We start from the raw sequence: 20,598 nt of genomic DNA on the forward strand, positions 1-20,598 counted from the left end.
TTCAATACTAAAAAATAATTTTTTACTAGAAATATTAAAAATAACTTTTTACTAGAAATCCAATTTACCATCACACAATACATTGGGCCCCTCGGAACCCCGGTCCAAACTCGAGCCATAAACCCTGTCTAGACGCGGTAGGGTTTTGCGGTCTCTTCTATTCCGAAACCCTAGTTCGAATTCCCTTCAGTCGGGATCCGAAACCCTTCCAGCAGTAGGCTAGTAGCCATGGTCAATCTCTCTCCTCTTCTCGTTTCTATATCCATGCATATGCACACGTGTACGTATATATAATATATTTATGCGAATGTATGTTTTTTCTTATCCCTTGTTGGTTTATGTTCGTTTTTTAGGTGAAGTATTCGAGGGAACCGGACAATCCCACCAAGTGTAAGTTCTCCTGATGTTGTCGTTGAATCTGAGTTTTTGGATGATTTGAATTCTTTCCCTCCATTATCTCCGTGGCCAAACAGCGAATTTTGCGTTCTAAACCGTTGGTTTAATAATTTACTCTGGTTTTTTATGTTTTAAGATGTATTTTTTTTTTTTCAGCTTGCAAAGCTAGCGGATCTGATCTCCGAGTTCACTTTAAGGTATGCAGATGTTATTCTGGCCTTTGTATAATTGTGTGTGTTTATGAAAAAGATACTCGTGTAGATTTGTGATCCCTTGATTTATAGTTTTATTTTTCATTTTGTATATGAATGAAAGATGTCGTTGTCTTTTCTTTTTCTTCGGGTCTTGAATTCACATTTACCGCCGTATTGCTTGGGGATATATGCCTTTTCACTTGAAATTTTATTTTGGGTCACTGATCAGAACTCAGAATTTTCCTGAATTGACATCTAGATAAATGCTTTGTGTGAGACTGTGAAACTGGTGTTGAAGATGGATCCGTATGTTTATGTGCTTGTAAGATTCATGGGTTTGCAGCTTTTATTTGATTAATAGAAACATTGGGAAGTATAAATGTCAGCATTTGTTCTAGAAGTTGCCCCAAGTAAAAATTATTAAGAAGTGATGAAGGATGTTTGAGCCCTGTATACTTGAAATGTAATGATTATACATCTTGGACTGTTCATGTGTATGGCAGAAAACGTGTTGATAAGTGCTACGCCAAACTACAAAGAGAGAACTAAGGTAGAATCAATTACGTGCCATAACATATTTGTGAGAAATATATGTTAGCTAGAGGACTGTTACTGGGTTGGGATGTACAATATCAAAATGGAACTCTGAAACCCAAGTTCACAGTTCTGATTTGGAAAGGGATGTTTTTTAGACATCTCCCTCACACTGGAATTGAAATCAAAACGGGGATATATCTGCACAATTTGCTAGTCTGCTTGATCTTGGGCTCTACTTCGTTTGAGTCTTCCCCTTTAAGCAAGGTAAGAAATAGTTAAGGAAGGTCAAGTCTCAAGATTAGTTCTTGTTTCTTATATCTATATGTTTTTTTAATTGGCTTTATGTTGCATTTCTGCTGTCCTAATCTTTGAGGTCCACATAAGAGCTGATCTCAATTTTCTTAATTCTGGAATTTTTTGGATTTACAGTGAGGTGATGAAGATAAAAAAGATAACAATTTTACTGTAATTGTTGTCTTTTTGTTATCTTTTTATATTTTTATTTACCAGCTGTATTATCTGGTGTGATTTACTTTTCTATCTTTTTATCATTGAGTCTTCTTCTGTTTTGAGTATGTTCTCTTGTGTTTGTAACTCCATTGTTTTTATTCTCTCCTTGTAGAACACAAGGGAGACAGCCCACGCCATTCGAAAATTGCCTCTAGTCAAGGCCAGAAGGTATTTGGAGGATGTTCTTGCCCACAAACAAGCAATTCCATTCACACGATTCTGTGGAGGAGTTGGGCGAACTGCTCAGGCAAAGAACCGCCACTCAAATGGACAAGGACGTTGGCCTGTTAAGTCTGCGAGATTTATTCTGGACTTGCTTAAGAATGCCGAGAGTAATGCAGAAGTATGCTTTAATTTTAATGCCTCTCTCTCCCTATATATACATATATATATGTATGTATGTATGTATGCCATTGCTTGCTCTCCACTGAGGTACTATTCATATCACACATTCCTCAGGTGAAAGGCTTGGATGTTGATTCACTATACATATCACACATCCAAGTAAACCAAGCTCAAAAGCAGAGGCGTCGCACATACCGTGCTCATGGAAGAATCAACCGTAAGTGCTAGACATCATTAAGTATATCTATAATAATTTTGCATGTTGTTTATGTCTTGTGCAGCCTACATGTCAGCTCCCTGCCATATTGAGTTAATTTTGTCCGAGAAAGAAGAACCTGTCAAGAAGGAGGTACTCGATCAATGCATTACATCCATACATATTGAATTGTATCTAGAAGTCTCTTACCATTGAGCTTTGCTGAAAGGAATTAGTTGTTTTCATGTGCTATGTGCCTAGAACTGGCACCCGCGCATGCTTATTGACATTGGTCGAATTTATTTTTGGATGATGATAGAGAGTAAGAAATGATAGGTTGAAATGGCTCAACTTCTAATGCATGGTCAAGATGAACTTTTTGTTGTGTTGGAACACTAAATCAGCCTACCATTTAGTTGAAAAATTCATTATCCTTTATATTTTATCTGATTTCCGCGTCATCTTACGGAGCTGATTGATACTGCAGCCCGAGATGCAAGTAGCTTCAGGGGCCAGGAAGGGCAAAGCTTTACGCAGCGATGTTTCTTCTTGAAGGAGCCGGCTTGCGGGTGGTTTGGAGATTATTCTGTTCTTGCCCCATGTCCCGGGAGACTTTCTCTTTTCTTTTCTTTTTTTCTTTTTAATTTTTTGTTGTCTTGCTCATTCAAGATACTGTTCTAATTTTTGGCTGTTTTTAAGTTAACACTGTTTGAATATTTTACATGGGAGTAATTTCCCATTTCTGGGAAAATCTTGTTATAATGCATCAGTTCTTATGTTCAATCAATTGTGATCTTGCTTTTGTCTTGGTTTTTGTTTTTTTTTTTTTTTTTTTTGGTTGCAAGTTTTTAAAATCATTTGATTTGTGATTCAGAGATGCTGCATGGTAGCCAATTATGTTGTATTTGTCATGTTCACTTGTACCTGTTCGCAGAGTACTCTTAAGTCCTCCCAGAAATATTTTTACTAGGTTATGACATTAAAGCATATAAAATATATATTATGAAGGAGAGATTGTTTTGGTCTTTTATGTGTACAGGCAAAATCATTCACAATGATAAGTATAGGGTTGTAAATCAACCTAGTTACTTGTGAGTGGTTTGGTCTTCAGTTCAATAAGAGTCCTGTTATAAATAATATTGTCTATATATATATATTATATAATTTTTTTATATATTGTAGAAAACTAAGAAGTTTTGGTAATTATGCATTGGTTTTGTTAGGGCAACCCACGCACAATGACACAAACATCACAAAGGGTCAAAAGACACAGCCTGCGTCTCTTCTCTTTTGCTGCTGCCCTACTTAGCTGCTCTCTCTTCCGCCGCTGCTTTATTTTCTTCTGGGTAGCAATTCCTCTATTGATTCTGTCCTTTAGTAAAAAAGCTCCCCCAGCAACGATATTTACTTTTATCTTAATAGAATAGTTTATTTAGTTTTACAAATTTGATATACCATAAGAGACCATACGTTCAAATACTTTACACTGCAAGTCATAGAAAAAGTTTATGCAAGTAGGCAATTCATTAAAAATGTTTACGTTTGTTTAAATAATGTTCTTATATTTGTTTTGACTTTTTGAGAATTTATGTTCATATATTCTATATTTTTTGTTATGTAAAAAAAAAGTTTGAATAGTTTTAATTAAAAAAAATGTCAACAAGCTTGAGCTTTAACTTTTGGCTAATTAAGTTCAGTGTCCAAAAAATCTTGAGTCAACTCAATCTCAAACAAAATTTTTAGACCCTTTTTATTTATAAGTCGAGTTTGAATAAAGTGAAACTCGATTTAACTCAACTCGATTATAACTCTAGATAAATAATAAAATTAAATTATTCACAGGGGGATAATTTTATTTTACTAAGAATGAGAGAAAATTTTTAAAATAAATTAATTTCACTTGAATATAGTATTTCAAACATACAACTATCACATTTGAGTGTTATTACTTTTATTTTTATCCTCTTCCTAAACGCCCCTTTGGAAAACTAGAGTTGCCAAAACTATTTATTAACTTGCATATATAAATATAACATTTATAATCACACTAAGTGTCAGTAGGTCCATTTTGATGCATTGCAACAAGTCAGTGGGTATTGCTCGTAAATCAATCCACTCAGCACTGACTTGGCATTTCCCATTTAAAAATTATTTAAATATTCAAATTTTACAATTTTATTGATCATTTATATTAATATATTATATATTTAGATTAATATAACACACAACACGAGACATTAATATAAAATATTATAATAAAAGTATCCAAATAGCATTTCTGTTAAAATTATTCGAGAGTACTTTCCTAAATGATTTGTGAAAAAAAAATAATTTACTTCATAAAAAAAATCAATAATTTAAAGAAAAACTCCAGATTTGATATGTTATCGTGTTTATTTTGTTATTTATTTATTTATTTCTTTTGTTGCGATTGTTGGAAGCCATGAAAACAGGAGCCTTAAACGCCAAAATGGGCCGGAATATAAGCCCAAAGGCGAAAACAAGCCCTCTTGCAGTAAAATAAGCCCAATGGGGCCCGCCATTCAGTGGTTAGCCATCGCCAAGCCAACAGAGAGAGAGAGAAATAGAGAGAGAGAGCGGGAGGGAGAGAGAGAGAGGATGCCGAAGAGGACGACGCACACGTATTCGAGCGAGGACGCGGTGCCGGACGGTCCTGACTCCGATCTCTTCGTCTATTATTGCAAGCACTGCGGATCTCACGTCCTCATCACTGGTTTCTCTCTCTCTCTCTCTCTCTCTCTCCACCTCCCCGGGCTTCCTTTTCCATTTCTTGTTAATTTATTCTGCTCTTGAAGAATGCCTTCTCAAATTCATCTTGCTAGACTTGTGTCTCCAATCCATGCGTAACTTAGTACTTCATCGCTGGTTCCTCTCTCTCCATCGACTTTCTTGTTAATTTCTACTCCACTTGAAGAGTTTCATCTCAAATTCATCTTGCTGGACTTGTATTTTTCAATCTCTGTGTAATTTGATTCTTGACTAATATTGGTATACTTGACAGTGCGGTGGAACTAATCTAGCATAGAAATATTGTTCCCCTCGTCATGGATTTTGTTCTATGCGCTTCACGTCGCCTCAACTCAGCTTTATTAGGTTCATAATAATGGAATGACTTTAGTTTTTACTTGTGGAAGCTGGGCTTTTTTTTTTTTTTTTTTTTTGTGGGGGGGTGGGGGGTGCTAGTTGTAGTTGCGTTTTTATCGGTAAATTATGGTTTATCTCCTGGTTTATGTCCGAACTTAGAGTGCCTCCTTGAATTTCCACTTGCGACACTTTCTAGGCTAAATATGGTGGATTTGTATAGAGAGGAAAAGGATGGTGGCGGCATTTGTGTAATTGAGTATAGAGGAAGAATGGTTCTGTTTTTTTTTTTTTTTTTTTTTTATTAAAGGAAGAAAAAGTTAACTAACTAGTGGAGCATCTTACAGGAAGCCCTTATGATGTTCATAACCTAATGTAAATGCTTCCTCTTATTGCTGAAAAGTGAGTAATTACTCTGAAAAAGAAAAAAGAGAAACAGGACTGGTAATTTTCAGCTATATCTTCTAATCAGTTATAGGTCAATTGTTAAATCAGGTAATCACTAGTGACTATTAGGAGAAACAACATGGGGCTCGAAGTCAATTCCTCTTTATTAGTCTGAAATTAGCGACAACATTTCAGAAGCCCTTTGTGCTCGATAACTGACAATTTATCATGTCATGTCATATATGTTTCAGTTTCCTCTATTTTGGAGACTCAAGCCCCTTATATACTGCCTTTTTATTGAAATAAAAATTTACTTGTAATATGCATCTCCATTTGCCATAGAATTCTTGTGCCTGAAAACTTTGTTTGTGCTTGATTTCGATGCTCTTGTAATTACCTATTTTTAGTTCTATTGTTTCAATATAATGCCAAATCTTATTTAATTGAACTGCTAATAAGTGACAGATAAGCACTGTACTCAAAGAAATTCACAGCCAGTGTTATATTTAAATCTCCCTTGTGCACCAATACTGCTGCCTTTTCTTTCTTTCTTTTTTTTTTTTGGCTAAAATATCTTTTTTGCAAGATACCCAATTGCAGAAAATGCCAAAAAGGAAAACTGACAAGGCATATGTATTGGACAAGAAGAAGCATCTTGCAAGGCTCAACCTAAATGAGGGAGGAAAGGTTCTCTTAAAGCGGTAATTCCTTTTCAGCTCTGCGTGGCTATTGCAGTGTTATGTGCTTGGAGTGTTGAGTGCTGAATTCAATAAAGCAAAAGAAGTATTAATATTTAGGGTTGTGTATTGATACGGTCACCAATCAAGACCCAACCCAAGGCCGACCCAACCAAATCGGAAAAGTAGCGTTGAAACAATAGCGCTGAAACAGTAGCAAACAATATTTTAATACTTCATATGTTTTAGGATTCTACTTGATTTAGGATTCTATTTCATGTTTCTACTTAATTTAGGATTCTACTTCATGTTTGATTAGGGTTTTATTTTTATTAGAATTCTAGTTGAATTTTACTTAGGATTTATTTTTAGGATTCTAGTTAGATGATTTTATTCTAGTTGGATTTTAGTTACAAATATTAGATGGATTTAGATCATAGTTGTTAAATCGAAATTCTTATTTTATGAATCGTGAATCGAGAATCGAATCGAATCGTAAGATTTGGTACACATTCTCAATTTCAACTATAAATAATATATATCCATAGAAAATAAATAATGTACCTACCATGATCAATTCTTTTAAATATAAATAGATAAATAAACTTCTAAATATATTTGCTAAGTTTAAAATTATACCAAAAGGCAAAAGTATATTCATGTTGGCTTTAAATTCAAATTATACCAAACCAAACCACTTTCAAAATAACAAATTAGAAAAAAAAAAAAACCTACAATTTTAAGGTTACTAATAAACTCCATTGTCCATAATCTTCACTAGTTATCAATAATCTTCATCTTCAAGTTCAAGAGCATCACCATTTTCATCATTTTCATCATCTTCTTTGTTTTCAAAGATAGCCAAATAGAACAAATATTTGATTAAAGCGCACATGGAGACGAAGTCGCACAAATTGGACGAATCATGCTATTCATGCAATTCACGGTTGATTCGTCCGATTCATAGTTGATTTTAAGGGATTTTCGATTCACCCTATAAATTCGACTCGATTTCTATATGAATCGAGCCGAATCGTACGATTCGAATCGTGAATTGTACGATTCTAAGGGATTTTAGATTCATCCTATAGATTTGACTCGATTTCTATATGAATCAAGTCGAATTGTACGATTCGAACCGTGAATCGTAAGATTCTAACAACAGTGATTTAGATTAGTCAAACACTATAAATATGTCTAAAATCTAGAGTTTGTAATCAAGTTTTCTTAATACAAATTTCAGCAACCTATTTGGGTTTTCTTAGCAAAATAGTCTTGTTTTTGCCTTCTTGAGAGCCAAGTTTCGGCCATTGAAGTTTGTTCTTTCAAGATTTTATTTTGGTGTATTTTGTAATCAAGTTTTTTCAATACAAATTTTGGCAACTTATTTGGGTTTTCTTAGCAAAACAGTCTTGTTTTTGAATCTTCTTGAAAGCCAAGCTTCGGTCATTGAAGTTTGTTCTTTCAAGAGTTTATTTTGGTGTGTTTGTTTCACACACGCGCTACACGCTGCATCATGTATGGTTGGGAGAAAATAGGTTATTTTCTCTGAATGATTGATCACCTAGTCTTGCATTTGTGCCTAACTGCCTTCACATTGTGATTGTGGTTTTTGCTTCTTTTTATGTGTTAGGTTGACTCTCCTGTTTATTTCTTCTTTGTTTTTGTTTATTGATTGCTATTTCATTAACCAGTGGGGAAGGTAAGTTGGAGAAGCAATTCCGTCTGAACTGCATGGGATGTGGGCTGTTTGTCTGCTATAGATCAGAAGAAGATTTGGAATTTGCCTCTTTCATATATGTTGTTGATGGTGCTCTAAGTACAGTTGCAGCTGAAACCAATCCACAGGTAAGGATAGGGTATAATTCCATTCATCACTACTCTCTTAGGTGGCTATGCACATAGAGGCATCATGCAACTCATTCTGTATGGCTTTTAATTACTATAGCAAATCACTTGTCCAGAATGTTCAGGATTGTTAAATTGTTAACCACCAACTCATTTAAAAGTTTAAGCTGTTTGATAGAGGGCTTAACTTTATTTCTTGTATTATTATTTTACTCTCAACAAGGACGGTGGCTTGTCATTTGATTAAAATGCTGCCATTGCAGCAGAGTGGGATCTCTGTCTAGTTTCACAAAGTCCTGTTATTTAATCCATAAGCGGAGACATTCACTATTTAGTTTTAGGTGGATTATATGTTTATGCGTTATCTGATTTCTTTATACCTGAATATTGGTTAATTCATGACAACTGCTTTAGGATGCTCCTGTACCACCATGCATATCACAATTAGAAGGAGGACTTGTTCAAGTGGCAATAGAAGTGGAAGACCGTGCACAACGCACAGCAATCATGAGTAAACTTATTTCTTTATTTGATCCCCTTTTAATATGCACCCGTTTTTTGTGCATGCTCAATCTGTTTGGTTTGCTTTTTCTTTTTAACTAAGAAAATCTTTGATTAATTTGGACTAGGTCTGTGATTATAATTTCCGTCAACTGACGGAATCTGCTTTTGGCCCTCCAAGTTCTTTATTTCTTATTTAATCTTTTTGTGAGATTTGAAACAATTCTATACATTTCTTAATAAATAATGCATTTAAGTGATACACACTGCACCTAAGTTATTCTTTTCCTTTTGAGTAAATTGTATTTTAACCGACTTTTTCAATTTAACACACACAAACACAAATTTCACTTGAAGAGAACCAATCTAGGGTGGGAAAACATGTCCATTTAATGCTAGTACACATCCATGGGAGCATGGCATTGGGAGGAAAGGGACTGCTGATGGTGGAGGCCAGGTCATTTGACAGAAATGGAACCCTTTTCCCCATTAGAGGGGCCAAAGGGAAGCACATAAATTTTTAAATAAATTGAGATTAATTAAGTTAATGAATAGATGGGGTCAACAGCAGGAGAGACAGGTCTGTCAACATGCAAATTAGCTTCCAAGGTCGAGCAGTCTCAATTTCACTACAGGGCTGGTCCACCTCATATGGCATGAGTGCATGCTGGAAGACCTGCTTCCACTTTTCCTATTTATTGTGCTTGAATAGATCAGTAGACTTTATGTGGATTAACATCCAAAATGTCTCTAGATTTGTACATTTACAAAGCATCATTAAGTGGTAAACTTTCACTAATTGTAGAATCTCTTTCTTTGCATTCATTCATGCCAGGGGTGAATGCTGATGATGTTCGGGTTACTGTAGCTGCACCTGCAGCCCGTGGAGAAGCTAATAATGAACTTCTAGAATTCATGGGGAAAGTAAGCATTGTTAATCTTGGACTAGAAAAGCCCAACCCCTCAATTTGTACTTCTACAAAATCTATGGTGTCAAGCCAAGACTTACGTAGTACTTTCTTTTTACAGGTACTGGGCCTGAGACTAAGCCAGATGACCCTTCAGAGGGGGTGGAATAGCAAATCAAAGCTCCTTGTGGTGTGTAAAATTGCTTGCTATTCATAAATTCTCTTTATTCCTCATTGCACTGGTTCACATACTTCTTTTTTGCTTACTTCCCGATGGGAGTCCGATGGGAGTCCAATTGATGATTGTTACCTGCTAACCTCCAGTTTAGATGCACAATGAGTTTCTTATTCACACCTGCATAAGGTTCTGTAATTTCATGTCCTCGCTGTAATCATATGAAAAAGTTCTTTTGCCCCCTTATCAACTTATATTCTTGATTTTAGTTATTTTCCATGGTACCATAAATCCAAATATTACTCAACCCTTAAACTGCAAAGCAGAACTGAAGTCAGGGCTAAGATCTTTACTTGGAAGTCCATTTATTAGAAATCATGGCAAATTTTGAATCATAAGGAGTCTCTCACTTTGCCTTCCATCCAAGTCTTGCTTTTTGCCCTATTTTAATAGCCACGTGATATGCTAATAGCCACGTGAAGTCAGGGTTAAGATCTTTACAGGAAGTCCATTTGCTAGAAATCACGGTGAATTTTGAATCATAAGAAGTCTCTCACTTTGCCTTCCTTCCAAGTCTTGCTTTTTGCCCTATTTTAATAGCCACGTGATATTTTACACCACCACTGTGAAATCGAGCAGGGAGAATTATGCCGTCTTGTCTGTTTTTTGTCTTTGTTGGTTAATTATAAGATCTTGTTCTGGTTATCTTTTACTCCTTAAGAAGTTAACTTAATTTCCTGTTCTTGACCTGCAAATCAGGTGGAGGATTTGTCCGCTAGGCAGGTATACGAGAAGCTCCTAGAAGCTGTACAACCTTGACACTGCTTGACTGGATCAGCTCGAAGCTAAGCTGTTTGAAGGGTTTTCTTCTTTTCTTTTTTTGGTTATATTTACACTGAGATTTTATTTATTGTCAAAAACTAAATGGTTGATTTTCTTTTTTACCATAACTGATGCAGACTGACTCATTTAGATGATATGTTTATTTACTACTACAGTACCAAGGTACCATAAAATTTTGTTTTTCTCATCTGTCTTTTATTTGTCATTTGTTTTCTTTGAAGTAAATTGAAAAATAAAAGTAGCACTATAAAACATTTAGAAAGGCCCCTTTTTCTCACGTTTTAAACAGTTGAAGAGATTTTGAAATTTTAAACATGCTTATCAGATGTTTAATTTCTCATTTGTTCAAGTTAAATTGTGATAAAACCAGTTACAACACTGATCATCTCCTCGATTGAAACTTAAATGCTAGTGAACCCATAAATCTAGGTTCGATTTGGATTCTTAGCGAACTCGGATTAAACCTAAGCTAGGTTCAAATGAACAAAAGAGGTAACCGGAACACTAGTGAACCTAAATCAAACTTAAATCTAGGTTCGATAATTAAGAAGAAGAAGAGACGAATAAAAAGAAAAGAGTGGATAGGATGGCTGATGTTGTTGGTGTATGGGTTCTCCTTCCCCTCCTCACCCATCCCAACAAATGGTTCTTTGGCCTAAACTTAGATTTTGTTGGAAAACTGCTGCCCAGATTTTGCCTCCTCTATACGTTACCTTTTGTTTTTCTTCCCCCTTCTCCTTCGCCTTCCTTGAGTTTGGTTTGTTGAATCCTATATGTGTTCACTGGGCAATTGAATCCAAATTTGGGTTTGGGTTCGGCAGATCAGATTGAGGATAAGACAAATGAGATAAAAAACAAGAGTGAAAAAACAAGAACGTCGCAGAATCATTAGTCATGCTAGTTTGTCATGATGAAGAGGTGTAGCCAAATGAGTTTAATTGTGGGAGGAAACTATGGTGAAGAGGGGTTGATTTATAATTGGATTAATCTACAATATCTAGGATTTAGGTGGACTGAGTCTATACAAAAATTTCTTTCACGTGTTGTTGCTCTAGAAACTTCCACTAATTGAAAAGAAATATGTGGGATGTGAATGAGGCCGAGATTGATTGGCATCATGAACGATGGAGAAAATCTCTCCCTAAAATTAAGATCCTTCAAAATCAGAAGATGTGATCTCATTGAATCAGGCGAGATTAGAGCCTCTTGAAATTAGCTCCTTCGACTGTAAAAGGACACTAAACATATAGGATATATAAGTAAAGAGGTTACTATATCAACTCTTGATTTTCCCCGACATACTACGATTAGCTTAGTGGCTTCTGCATTTGCTAACTTAGGTATTCGAAAGCCCATCTTGGACAATTCTCCACGTGTTTTATAGGCTGTCAGAAAGTCATCCCACTCGATCACTGTTCTACTCTCTTATTGGTCCAGGTCTTAAGGGTGCACCAATTTACATCATCAATTTTATATTCTGTTCTACTCACTTTGTGTGCATTTCATTACCATCTCTCTTACACAAAAGATTTAATCATAATGTTGGTTCATACATAACGAGCTTACAAGTAGGGCAATAATGGTCTGGATCTGGACCAAATTCACTTTAGATCTGCTACATCCACATTCAATAGGTAATGATTCGGACCAGATTCATTTTGGACTGGATGGATCTGGATCTCATGGACTAGAGCTAATGCAGATCAATTTCTTTCAAACCCCATCAATTGATCCGTGGTTCAACAAACACGAGAGAGAGGGGGACGGAAAGAGAGAGAGGGGGGAGGATGGCGCGTCGCTGAAGATGCCTTCAGCAGTAGATACCGAGAGAGGGAGATGTTGGGTTGGGTTGTGAGTCTATGAACTCTTGATCAGGCTACACGGATTTAAGAGGGGCTGAAACCCATTGGCTGTCTGGATCCGGACCATTAAAACTCGGGTTTGATGGATTTGTTTTTGGTCCAGATTTAAATGGGATGGATATAATGGGAGTGGTTTGAGCTGGATCTAAACCAAATCCAGCCTGTTGACCGGCCTACTTACAAAATGATAGTGTCATAACTAGAATTTTTAAGATTATTTATTCTAACTCGTGACAGTGTTACAAATTTGTCACATCTATTTCTATTTCATGTGAAATTTATTTTATTGTGCTGAGCGCACGCTGGGCCTGCAGTTAGCAGAATGCGACGACCCGTAGGCCCCCAAGACTAATTAAAAAAAGGTCAGGCAAATATTTTTAGATTGCCTCCAAAAATTGTTCTCTGCAAAAAACTAAAATTATTTTCACGTCTGAAACCGGAAACGCGCTCCAGCTCATCTCATGGAACTATAATTTATTAATTTCACTCAGAAATTGCAATCCATAAATTTAAACACCTTTTGGCGTGGGTGGCTTTGGTGGAAAGTTCTAATAAATTGGAGGGGTAAAGTCAAGTCAAGTCACTCTTGGGAAGATCATAAACATAAATTTTTATTAAACAAGCCAGTAGAATCTTTCACGAAAATATTTGACATCAAAAACATTAGAGACTAATATTTACATTACAGGAGGTCTTAAGATACCATTATCATTGCAAACACAGCCTGCACATCAGGAGAAGCGAGCTGAATCCGTACGAAGTTGATTGTGCTAGCTCCATAGGAAGAGTTTTACGGGGCCTAATATTTACAGAAACTTTTGAGAGAAATCATATAATTGCAAACAAGCCTGTACAATAGGAGAAGCGTAGCTGAATCCATACGAATTTGTACGTGCTAGAACCATGAGATTGTAAAGCGGCAGTTGCAGATGCAGATTACAAGCAAAGCAAGTGCGTAAATGATCCAAGATATGACCTTCAACCACAACGGAAAACTAGTTGTTATGGCTAAGAAGAAAGCCGTGATCCCAAAGAGCCCACCTACATGCTCCAACACTCGGGCTGCATTAAGGCTCTTGTGAGCGACGTGTTTAGCCACGAGGACGGAGGAAAACGATAGAACCATCCACAAGCGTAGCAGGTGGGAGGCTGCTGGGTCTGCCATGTGAGTCTGGACGGCGATCTCTGAAGCGGTCGCCAAGCAGAAGCCGACCATAAGCTTCGGCCAGTCGAGATGGTCGTACTTGTGATGCAAGTGATCAGTAGTATTTGGAGGAACATGATGTGGTTGTGGGGAGGGGAGTTCAAGATCAAGTGGGGGAGGCAGCGGTGGATTCTGCCTTGACGGGAGAAGCTGGACTATTCGACTCGCTAGTCCCATACTTTCTTCTGATTCTTCTGGAAGAAATATGAGTCGGAATTAGGAGAAGAGAGTATAGGATCACATGCACTCACACTGAATATATTTACAGAGAGAGAGAGAGAGGCCCATTGTCATTTGCCTTTTTAGACTTGGTTGAAGTAACAAAATAAAATGCCCAAATTATTATTAGTTAATTTAGGTGTGAGCTCAGCGGCTCAGGGAAGTTGGAACTCGAGTTGGAAATCTTTGGAAATGCAGGAGTAATGCCATTTATGTTTAAGAATTAAACAAAGGAAGGCGGCGAAACTTCCTTGGTCATTCCGGTGTTGTCCTATATCCTTGCGAGAGCAAACCCAACAAAGCATATATATATATATATATAGATGATTATTATTATAACCATCCAACCAGCAACCTTGACGTTTGATTTAATTGTAGATAATAGTTTCGCATGTTGAAAACAACCATGGTTGAAGGTTCACCACCGAGGGTTGACCCGTTCACTGCCATCGGTTAGGAAGGAAAATTAACCCAGAAAAATTGGAAGTGAAGATGTAGAGAGAATGAGCCTAACCTCCTTGAGTGAAATTCCAAGAACCCAAAAAATTATTGAGCGGCAAGCAGTTGAAGGAAGGCAATAGAGGAAAGAAAGGCCCCAGGAAAGGAACCAGAGTTGGCGCTAGAGCTCCATCAATAGTGAATTGAATTGCAGCACTATTATTTACTTCCCATTTCATCTCGTAGATCACCACCAAAGACTTTAACATAGAAGTCCTCATAAATCATCCATCCCGATACCATCATTGTTGATAAACCCCTGCCCTTTACCGCTTGTGACAAAAACGCCCAATTTCATATTTCATACCCTGAATGTTTACCCCGATTGCTTCACCTCTCATTCCTTCCTTGTCGTCCTGGAGTCTCCTCTCTCTCTCTCTCTCTCTCTCTCTCTCTCTCTCTCTTTCTCCTTCCAATTTTACTTGCACCAAGCTAGACCCCGTCACTCACTCCGCCATGGCCATCGAACCCCCACTACCCACCCTCATTTGGAACCTTCAAAATATGTAAGGATATTTTAATTATTTTTAAAATATTTAACGAAAGAGGTTATTAGATTAGATAGATCCTAAAATATCTAATTGAGATGATCAGATTATTAAGCAGATCCAAAAATTCAGAGTAAATAAAATATTGTTGATGGAAGTATCATAGGCATCTTTTATCTTGATAAAAAAAGAAAACAAAACGTATTTAAAATGAAATGTTTTTATATTGGAATGGAAGGTGTTTTAGCTTGTTACTACCGGTCCCCCGCCGACCGACAGAGACAAATAAATAGCTGTGCTTGTTGCCGCATATTACATGGTAAAATTCAGACGAAGCTACATTTTCTTATTAATAAAAATGGCAGCCGCCGCCGCCGCCGCTGCCGCTAAAAAGCCCTTGAGATGTCATCATGCGGTGTGGCGTGGCCTGCTCCACGTCCAACGAATGACTCAATTGCTTTAGAAAATAGAAATATTAAAAGATATTATTTTTTATTTTTATTTTTATTTTTACTTTTAAAATATAAAGGATTGACATCAACGCAACCGTTTGCAAAAGTTTCTTCAAGTTCTGTTAGGAAACCAAAAAAACTGAACTTCGTATTGACGTAAGAGTATAATCCAACACCATCAACTAGGGGTATTTGTGGTGCGATTTGACTGGTCTGAATCATTTTCAACATATCAAATCGCTAATGCGATTTTTCAACCAAACCAGACCGTAGTCTGGTTTGGGTTCGGCCAAACTACACCAAATCAGACCGCATTTGCGGTCTGTTTTGGTGCAGTTTACCGTGATTTGAAATGCTATTTAAAATCACTAAAAAAGATATTTAAAAATGATAAATAAAGACACAAATATTAGTAAATAAAGACAATTAAATGTAAATAAATAAGAGAAAAAATAAAGACAAAATAGTGTAAAAAATAAATAAGATGGGCTGCCAATTATTAGATTTTTATAATAATAATTTTTTTATTATTTTCTTGGGCGGTTCGGTTTAAAATCGAACCGCAAATTGTCTAAACCGCAAACCGCGCGGTTTGGACAGAATCCAAACCGTTTTCAACCGCCGAAAAAAAAAAAAAATAGATCGAATCGATTTGGTTCAGTTTGATTTGATCGGTTTTCGCGATACACCGATTTTTTTGAAGACCCTACCATCAACCTTTATTATGTAATTTAATCCATTTAAAGGTTTCACCATTACGCGCTTTTAGGGCTCAAAATAACTTTAACAAAAATATTATATATATATATATATTTTTTTATTTTCTTCTATATTTTTTCTCAAATTAATTATAAATTGGAAACATTTTCCTCTACTTAGTTATTATTATTATAGGTAAGTTTAGTATTTTTATTTTTATTAAATTGTAATAATAGAATTATTTATAATTACTTAAGATTAATTGAAGCTTGTAGTTTTTTTTCTAACATGTGAAATTATAAAAATAAATAAACGTCTTAAATAAAAAAATTTAAGCAAATTTAGTAAATTTTAACATATCAACTAATTATTCATATCTATATCCACCATTTAAATAATTACAAACTGAGATATGCTCAAATTTCAACCCATGTAAAAGTCCCGTTTGGAAGAGGCAACGTAATTTTAGTTTCTACCTCAACTTTCAACTTTCGAAGTCTAGAGTTTTAAATGAGTCGAGTCGTTCGGGACTCGATTTGATGCTCGGATCGATAAAAGTTCGTTCGTTAAGGTAAATAACCCGAACTTGAGTCTAACTTTAAAACTTGATTTATTAACGAGTTGAGGTTGTACTCAACAAAATTCGACTCAATAAACTCACGAGCTAGCTCAATTATAGAATCACAAGCTGGCTTGTGAATAAGCTTATTTATAAATATATTAATAAAATTATTTATAATTTTGAATATACTTGTTTATAAATACATTAATAAAATGATTAATAGAATGTGTTGATAAAAAAATTATTGTGGGTTAAAATTAATTAATTAATTAATGTATGAGTTTAATAGTTTAATTATCATTTTAGTCAAGTAATAAAATATTTAAATGAATAACAACTAACAAATATTGCACTCGACTAATTTTTTATTTTTAATCAAGTAAACCTACATATTTAAAGGATTAACCGATTATATACTTGTTTTACTCAAATATATGATAGAATGACATTAATTGAATAACCAAATAGTTATTCGACTAAATGGTATATTAGTTAAGTAACGATAACATTTAATTTAAGTATCAAGTAATAAATATAGATTAAAATAACAACTCTATATTTATAATTTTGTATCATTAAATTTTAAAAATTTACTACTTTGGTAATTGTATATCTCACTCGAGTAATACTAGAATGTGTTGATGAAAAGATTTATCGTGACTTAAAATTAACCAATTAATGTGTGAGCTTAATAAAATAATTATCATTTTAATCAAATAAAAAATTATTTAGTTGAGTAACAACCATCAATTATTATACGTACTCGACTAATTTTTATTTTTAATCAAGTAAAATCTAAACATTTAAGTAAATAATCGATTATATATTTCTTACTCAAATATATGATAGAATGACATTAATTGAATAATCAAATAGTTATTCGACTAAGTGATACATTAGTTGAGTAACTATAACATTTAATTTAAGTACCGAGTAATAAATATAGATTAAAATAATAACTCTATATTTGTAATTTTGTATCATTAAATTTTAAAAAATTACTACTTAGACAAATTTGACATTTGGAGCCAACTATTTTGAAGTTAAATTGAAAAAGTCTTTGATGTGCTGTAATTTTCATTATGTGTGTATTTTAAAAACAACTAAACAAATATTTTGATTATCTTATTGTATGGTGAATGATATTATTATGTTTATTATAAATTGTAAAATTATTATTACTTGATTATTATGTCGATGTTATATTTCTTAATTATGAGATTAGATTGATTTAGGTATATTTGTTAATTATAAATTGATATTTTTATTACACATCAATTTATTAAGTTTTTTTTAAAAAAAATTAATAAATTTCAAGATGAGCTTGAACTCGAGCCCAGCCAAGCCCGAGCTTGAGAAATGTTATCGAGCTTGAGCCAGTGCTAAAATTTATCGAACCAAGTTGGCTTAGCTCAATTGCAACCTTATCAATGTTTGTCTGATACATATTATTTTCGTGTTATGTTTATTTTATTAGTTTTTTTTTAGGTGTTCATGATAATTTTTATTTATTTATATTTTATTTTATTTATAATATTTGGTGAGTGAAGAGTGTTTGGAGTCTAAAAAAATATATATAATAAATATATTTTATTAAAAAAGGAAAAGAAAACTATGCTTTCACGGATGGGTTCCCGTTCATGTGATTATGTGAACTAGCTGGGCAATTTTAGGGACTCAAAAAATTCAATTTGTTTAAAATACTTTCATTTTATAAATATAAAATTATTAATATTAAATTCTAAAAATAAAAATAAATCAATATAGGAGGTTTTCTTTTAATTTTTCAAATTTTAGAGTTGAAATATTAAAACAAAAATGTGTTACTAGCCAAATTTCTGAAGCACTTAAATTTTTTTCCCACTAACTCTTAGGACAGTGATAAAAATTTCCGAGTGGCTGGTGCTTGATCCCCTACACCTAGGCTACTGTATTCCATTGGTCCGAAGGAGGATGGCTCCTTGCTCCAGTATAATGGGTACTTTATTTCTCCCCTATCATCCAAAAAGAAAGCCAGCTTGGACTTTGCGAAGGGCCCCCAGAAAAAGCTAACCTTAAATTCTTGTACGAACTATCGAAGGCTTGCAATAGGTTTCTCTTTGGGTTCCTGCCCAGTGACACCTACCTACCCTTACTGACTCCTTTTGGCTAAAAGAAGTAGAAGAATGCCCTGACATTTGCATATTAGCCAAATAAGCGACACAACACTTTGAACACCCAAACGAACGCCTAGTTGTTCAAGTGCAGTTGGGTTGCGGCAACGTTTAGTATCGCTAAAATCGAGCTTTGGAATTCAATAAAAGGAAGTTGTAGACAAAGTAGCGGAAAAAAATGTCTCGTACATGAAGATCAACTCGGCATCCGCTTTCGAGTCCAGCTCCTAAAGACTCGTTATTCTTCCCCACATGGCTCGCATTTGAATAAACTTTCATCCCTCTCGATCAATAAGAAAATCCGCATCCCCAAGATGGCATCATCGTCTAGAGAGTTGTACATCAAAATGACTTTGACTACATTCTCACTCACCCAATCATATTTGTCTCTCGCATCAGAAGAACTCGTTGCGAGGGCTTTCTTAGCCATGGGCGAAACACCTGCACTGTTCTCAAAAGAACCAAGGAAAACAGAGTAATCAGAACTCGGCACCCAACATAAGTTTCAGATTCACGCCCTGACTTGGCCCAATAAATCTAGCCTTGGAGACTCGGCACCAAACTAGGCGACGAGCCCATCGTCGACAAATCGCTCTCCCTCAGACTCATCGAAAACTCCCTAGTTTTTTACAAAAACAAAAAACCAAAAAGGTTAGAGAATTAACCTTAAGGAAGAAGAAAGCTAAAGGAATCAAATAGGAGCAAAACTCGACCACCACCGGAAAAGCCCGACCTCGATCAGAATCAAGCACATGGGAAATGTGGAAGACTTGCAAAGAAGTAAGAGTTCAGAGATGGAAGCAAATGCAAAAGGTGGGATGACAAGCGAGAAGGAAACCTTTATAGGTACCGAATGACACATTCGACGGCCGAAGTCCATCCGTTACATAACAAACACTAGAATCATGCCACTTGTCGCTTATTGAAGACGGAAGGGCGTCTCTCCACATGCTGCACGTTGCCTTGTCCCTTAGGCCTGACGCCTTTACTCTCAGGAATGTGTGTGTTATGCCAGAACATTAAATGTAATTGGGCTCTACGTGAGCTTTTCAAAAAATTAATAAACACTTAAAAAACTCGCCACCTTAAGCGTGCTGACCTCAATCACCTCAGTTACACATTCCAAGCTTGGCCTCTAACTAATTACAAAGTCCTATATCTTCGGCTAATGCACCCCGAGCTCTTTTACGATGACTTGGCAATCTGAGCTCGAAAACTCGTCCTCACAAACATCTGACTTGGGGTCTCATCCCGAGCTTAACTGTCTCAAACTATCTTGATCTTACACGTCAAGAGTTCAACCGTCATCTTTGCATTACGAGCTCAAATGTTCGTCCTTGCAAACATTCGACCTAGAGGGCTATGAACCGTACTAGCCCAATGAAGGCCCAAGAGCTCTATCGACCTTTCGACCCGATCTCGGCCTCATGCTTGCCGGCAGTGATTATCATTACCCCTATACTTGCAACACTCTCGCACCCACTATAAGTTTCTTCAGCATTCAATGCAGCATTTAATAAAGGTCCTGTCGATACCACATATCCGTCAAAAAGTCCTACCGATGTTAGATATCTCTGTCTCATCCCGCTGCAAACACCCAAGACCAACTTGCGTGTCAGGGAACCTCTTTTTTCCCTCTATATAAGTCAGTTTGCTCACATGCCAAGGTATGTTCTTTGGAGTCCATTGACACTCTCCCAACTAAATATCTTACTCACTTAACCATCGAAGTGTTTGTAAGTGTCGCCACCTCCCCTACTCCAGTCATCGAAACTAGCTCCAACGTTACCAAAGTCTCCCCGTTTGGCAATCATTTGGGTTGAAAGGAACATTTAGCACCCA

The 20,598-nt window shown here is 35.6% G+C and overlaps 2 protein-coding genes across 2 annotated transcripts; both read left to right on the plus strand.

Moving 5' to 3' along the window:
- Positions 1-98: 98 nt before the first annotated feature.
- Positions 99-2,981, plus strand: LOC127795120 (60S ribosomal protein L17-2-like). The gene is made up of 7 exons (XM_052326579.1): positions 99-231; positions 354-390; positions 553-593; positions 1,750-1,980; positions 2,097-2,199; positions 2,264-2,331; positions 2,666-2,981. The coding sequence occupies exons 1-7, from the start codon at positions 229-231 to the stop codon at positions 2,729-2,731; spliced, it is 549 nt and encodes a 182-aa protein (XP_052182539.1). The 5' UTR covers positions 99-228; the 3' UTR covers positions 2,732-2,981.
- Positions 2,982-4,744: 1,763 nt separating this feature from the next.
- LOC127796059 (UPF0235 protein At5g63440) lies at positions 4,745-10,808 on the plus strand. Its single transcript, XM_052328110.1, has 7 exons — positions 4,745-4,912; positions 6,254-6,368; positions 8,039-8,192; positions 8,607-8,703; positions 9,529-9,617; positions 9,723-9,791; positions 10,536-10,808. Exons 1-7 carry the CDS (start codon positions 4,798-4,800, stop codon positions 10,593-10,595), a joined length of 699 nt encoding a protein of 232 aa, XP_052184070.1. The 5' UTR covers positions 4,745-4,797; the 3' UTR covers positions 10,596-10,808.
- The last annotated feature ends 9,790 nt before the right edge of the window (positions 10,809-20,598 follow it).

This window comes from Diospyros lotus, chromosome 2 (assembly GCF_014633365.1).
Source record: "Diospyros lotus cultivar Yz01 chromosome 2, ASM1463336v1, whole genome shotgun sequence".
In the NCBI taxonomy this organism is placed as follows: Eukaryota; Viridiplantae; Streptophyta; class Magnoliopsida; order Ericales; family Ebenaceae; genus Diospyros; species Diospyros lotus.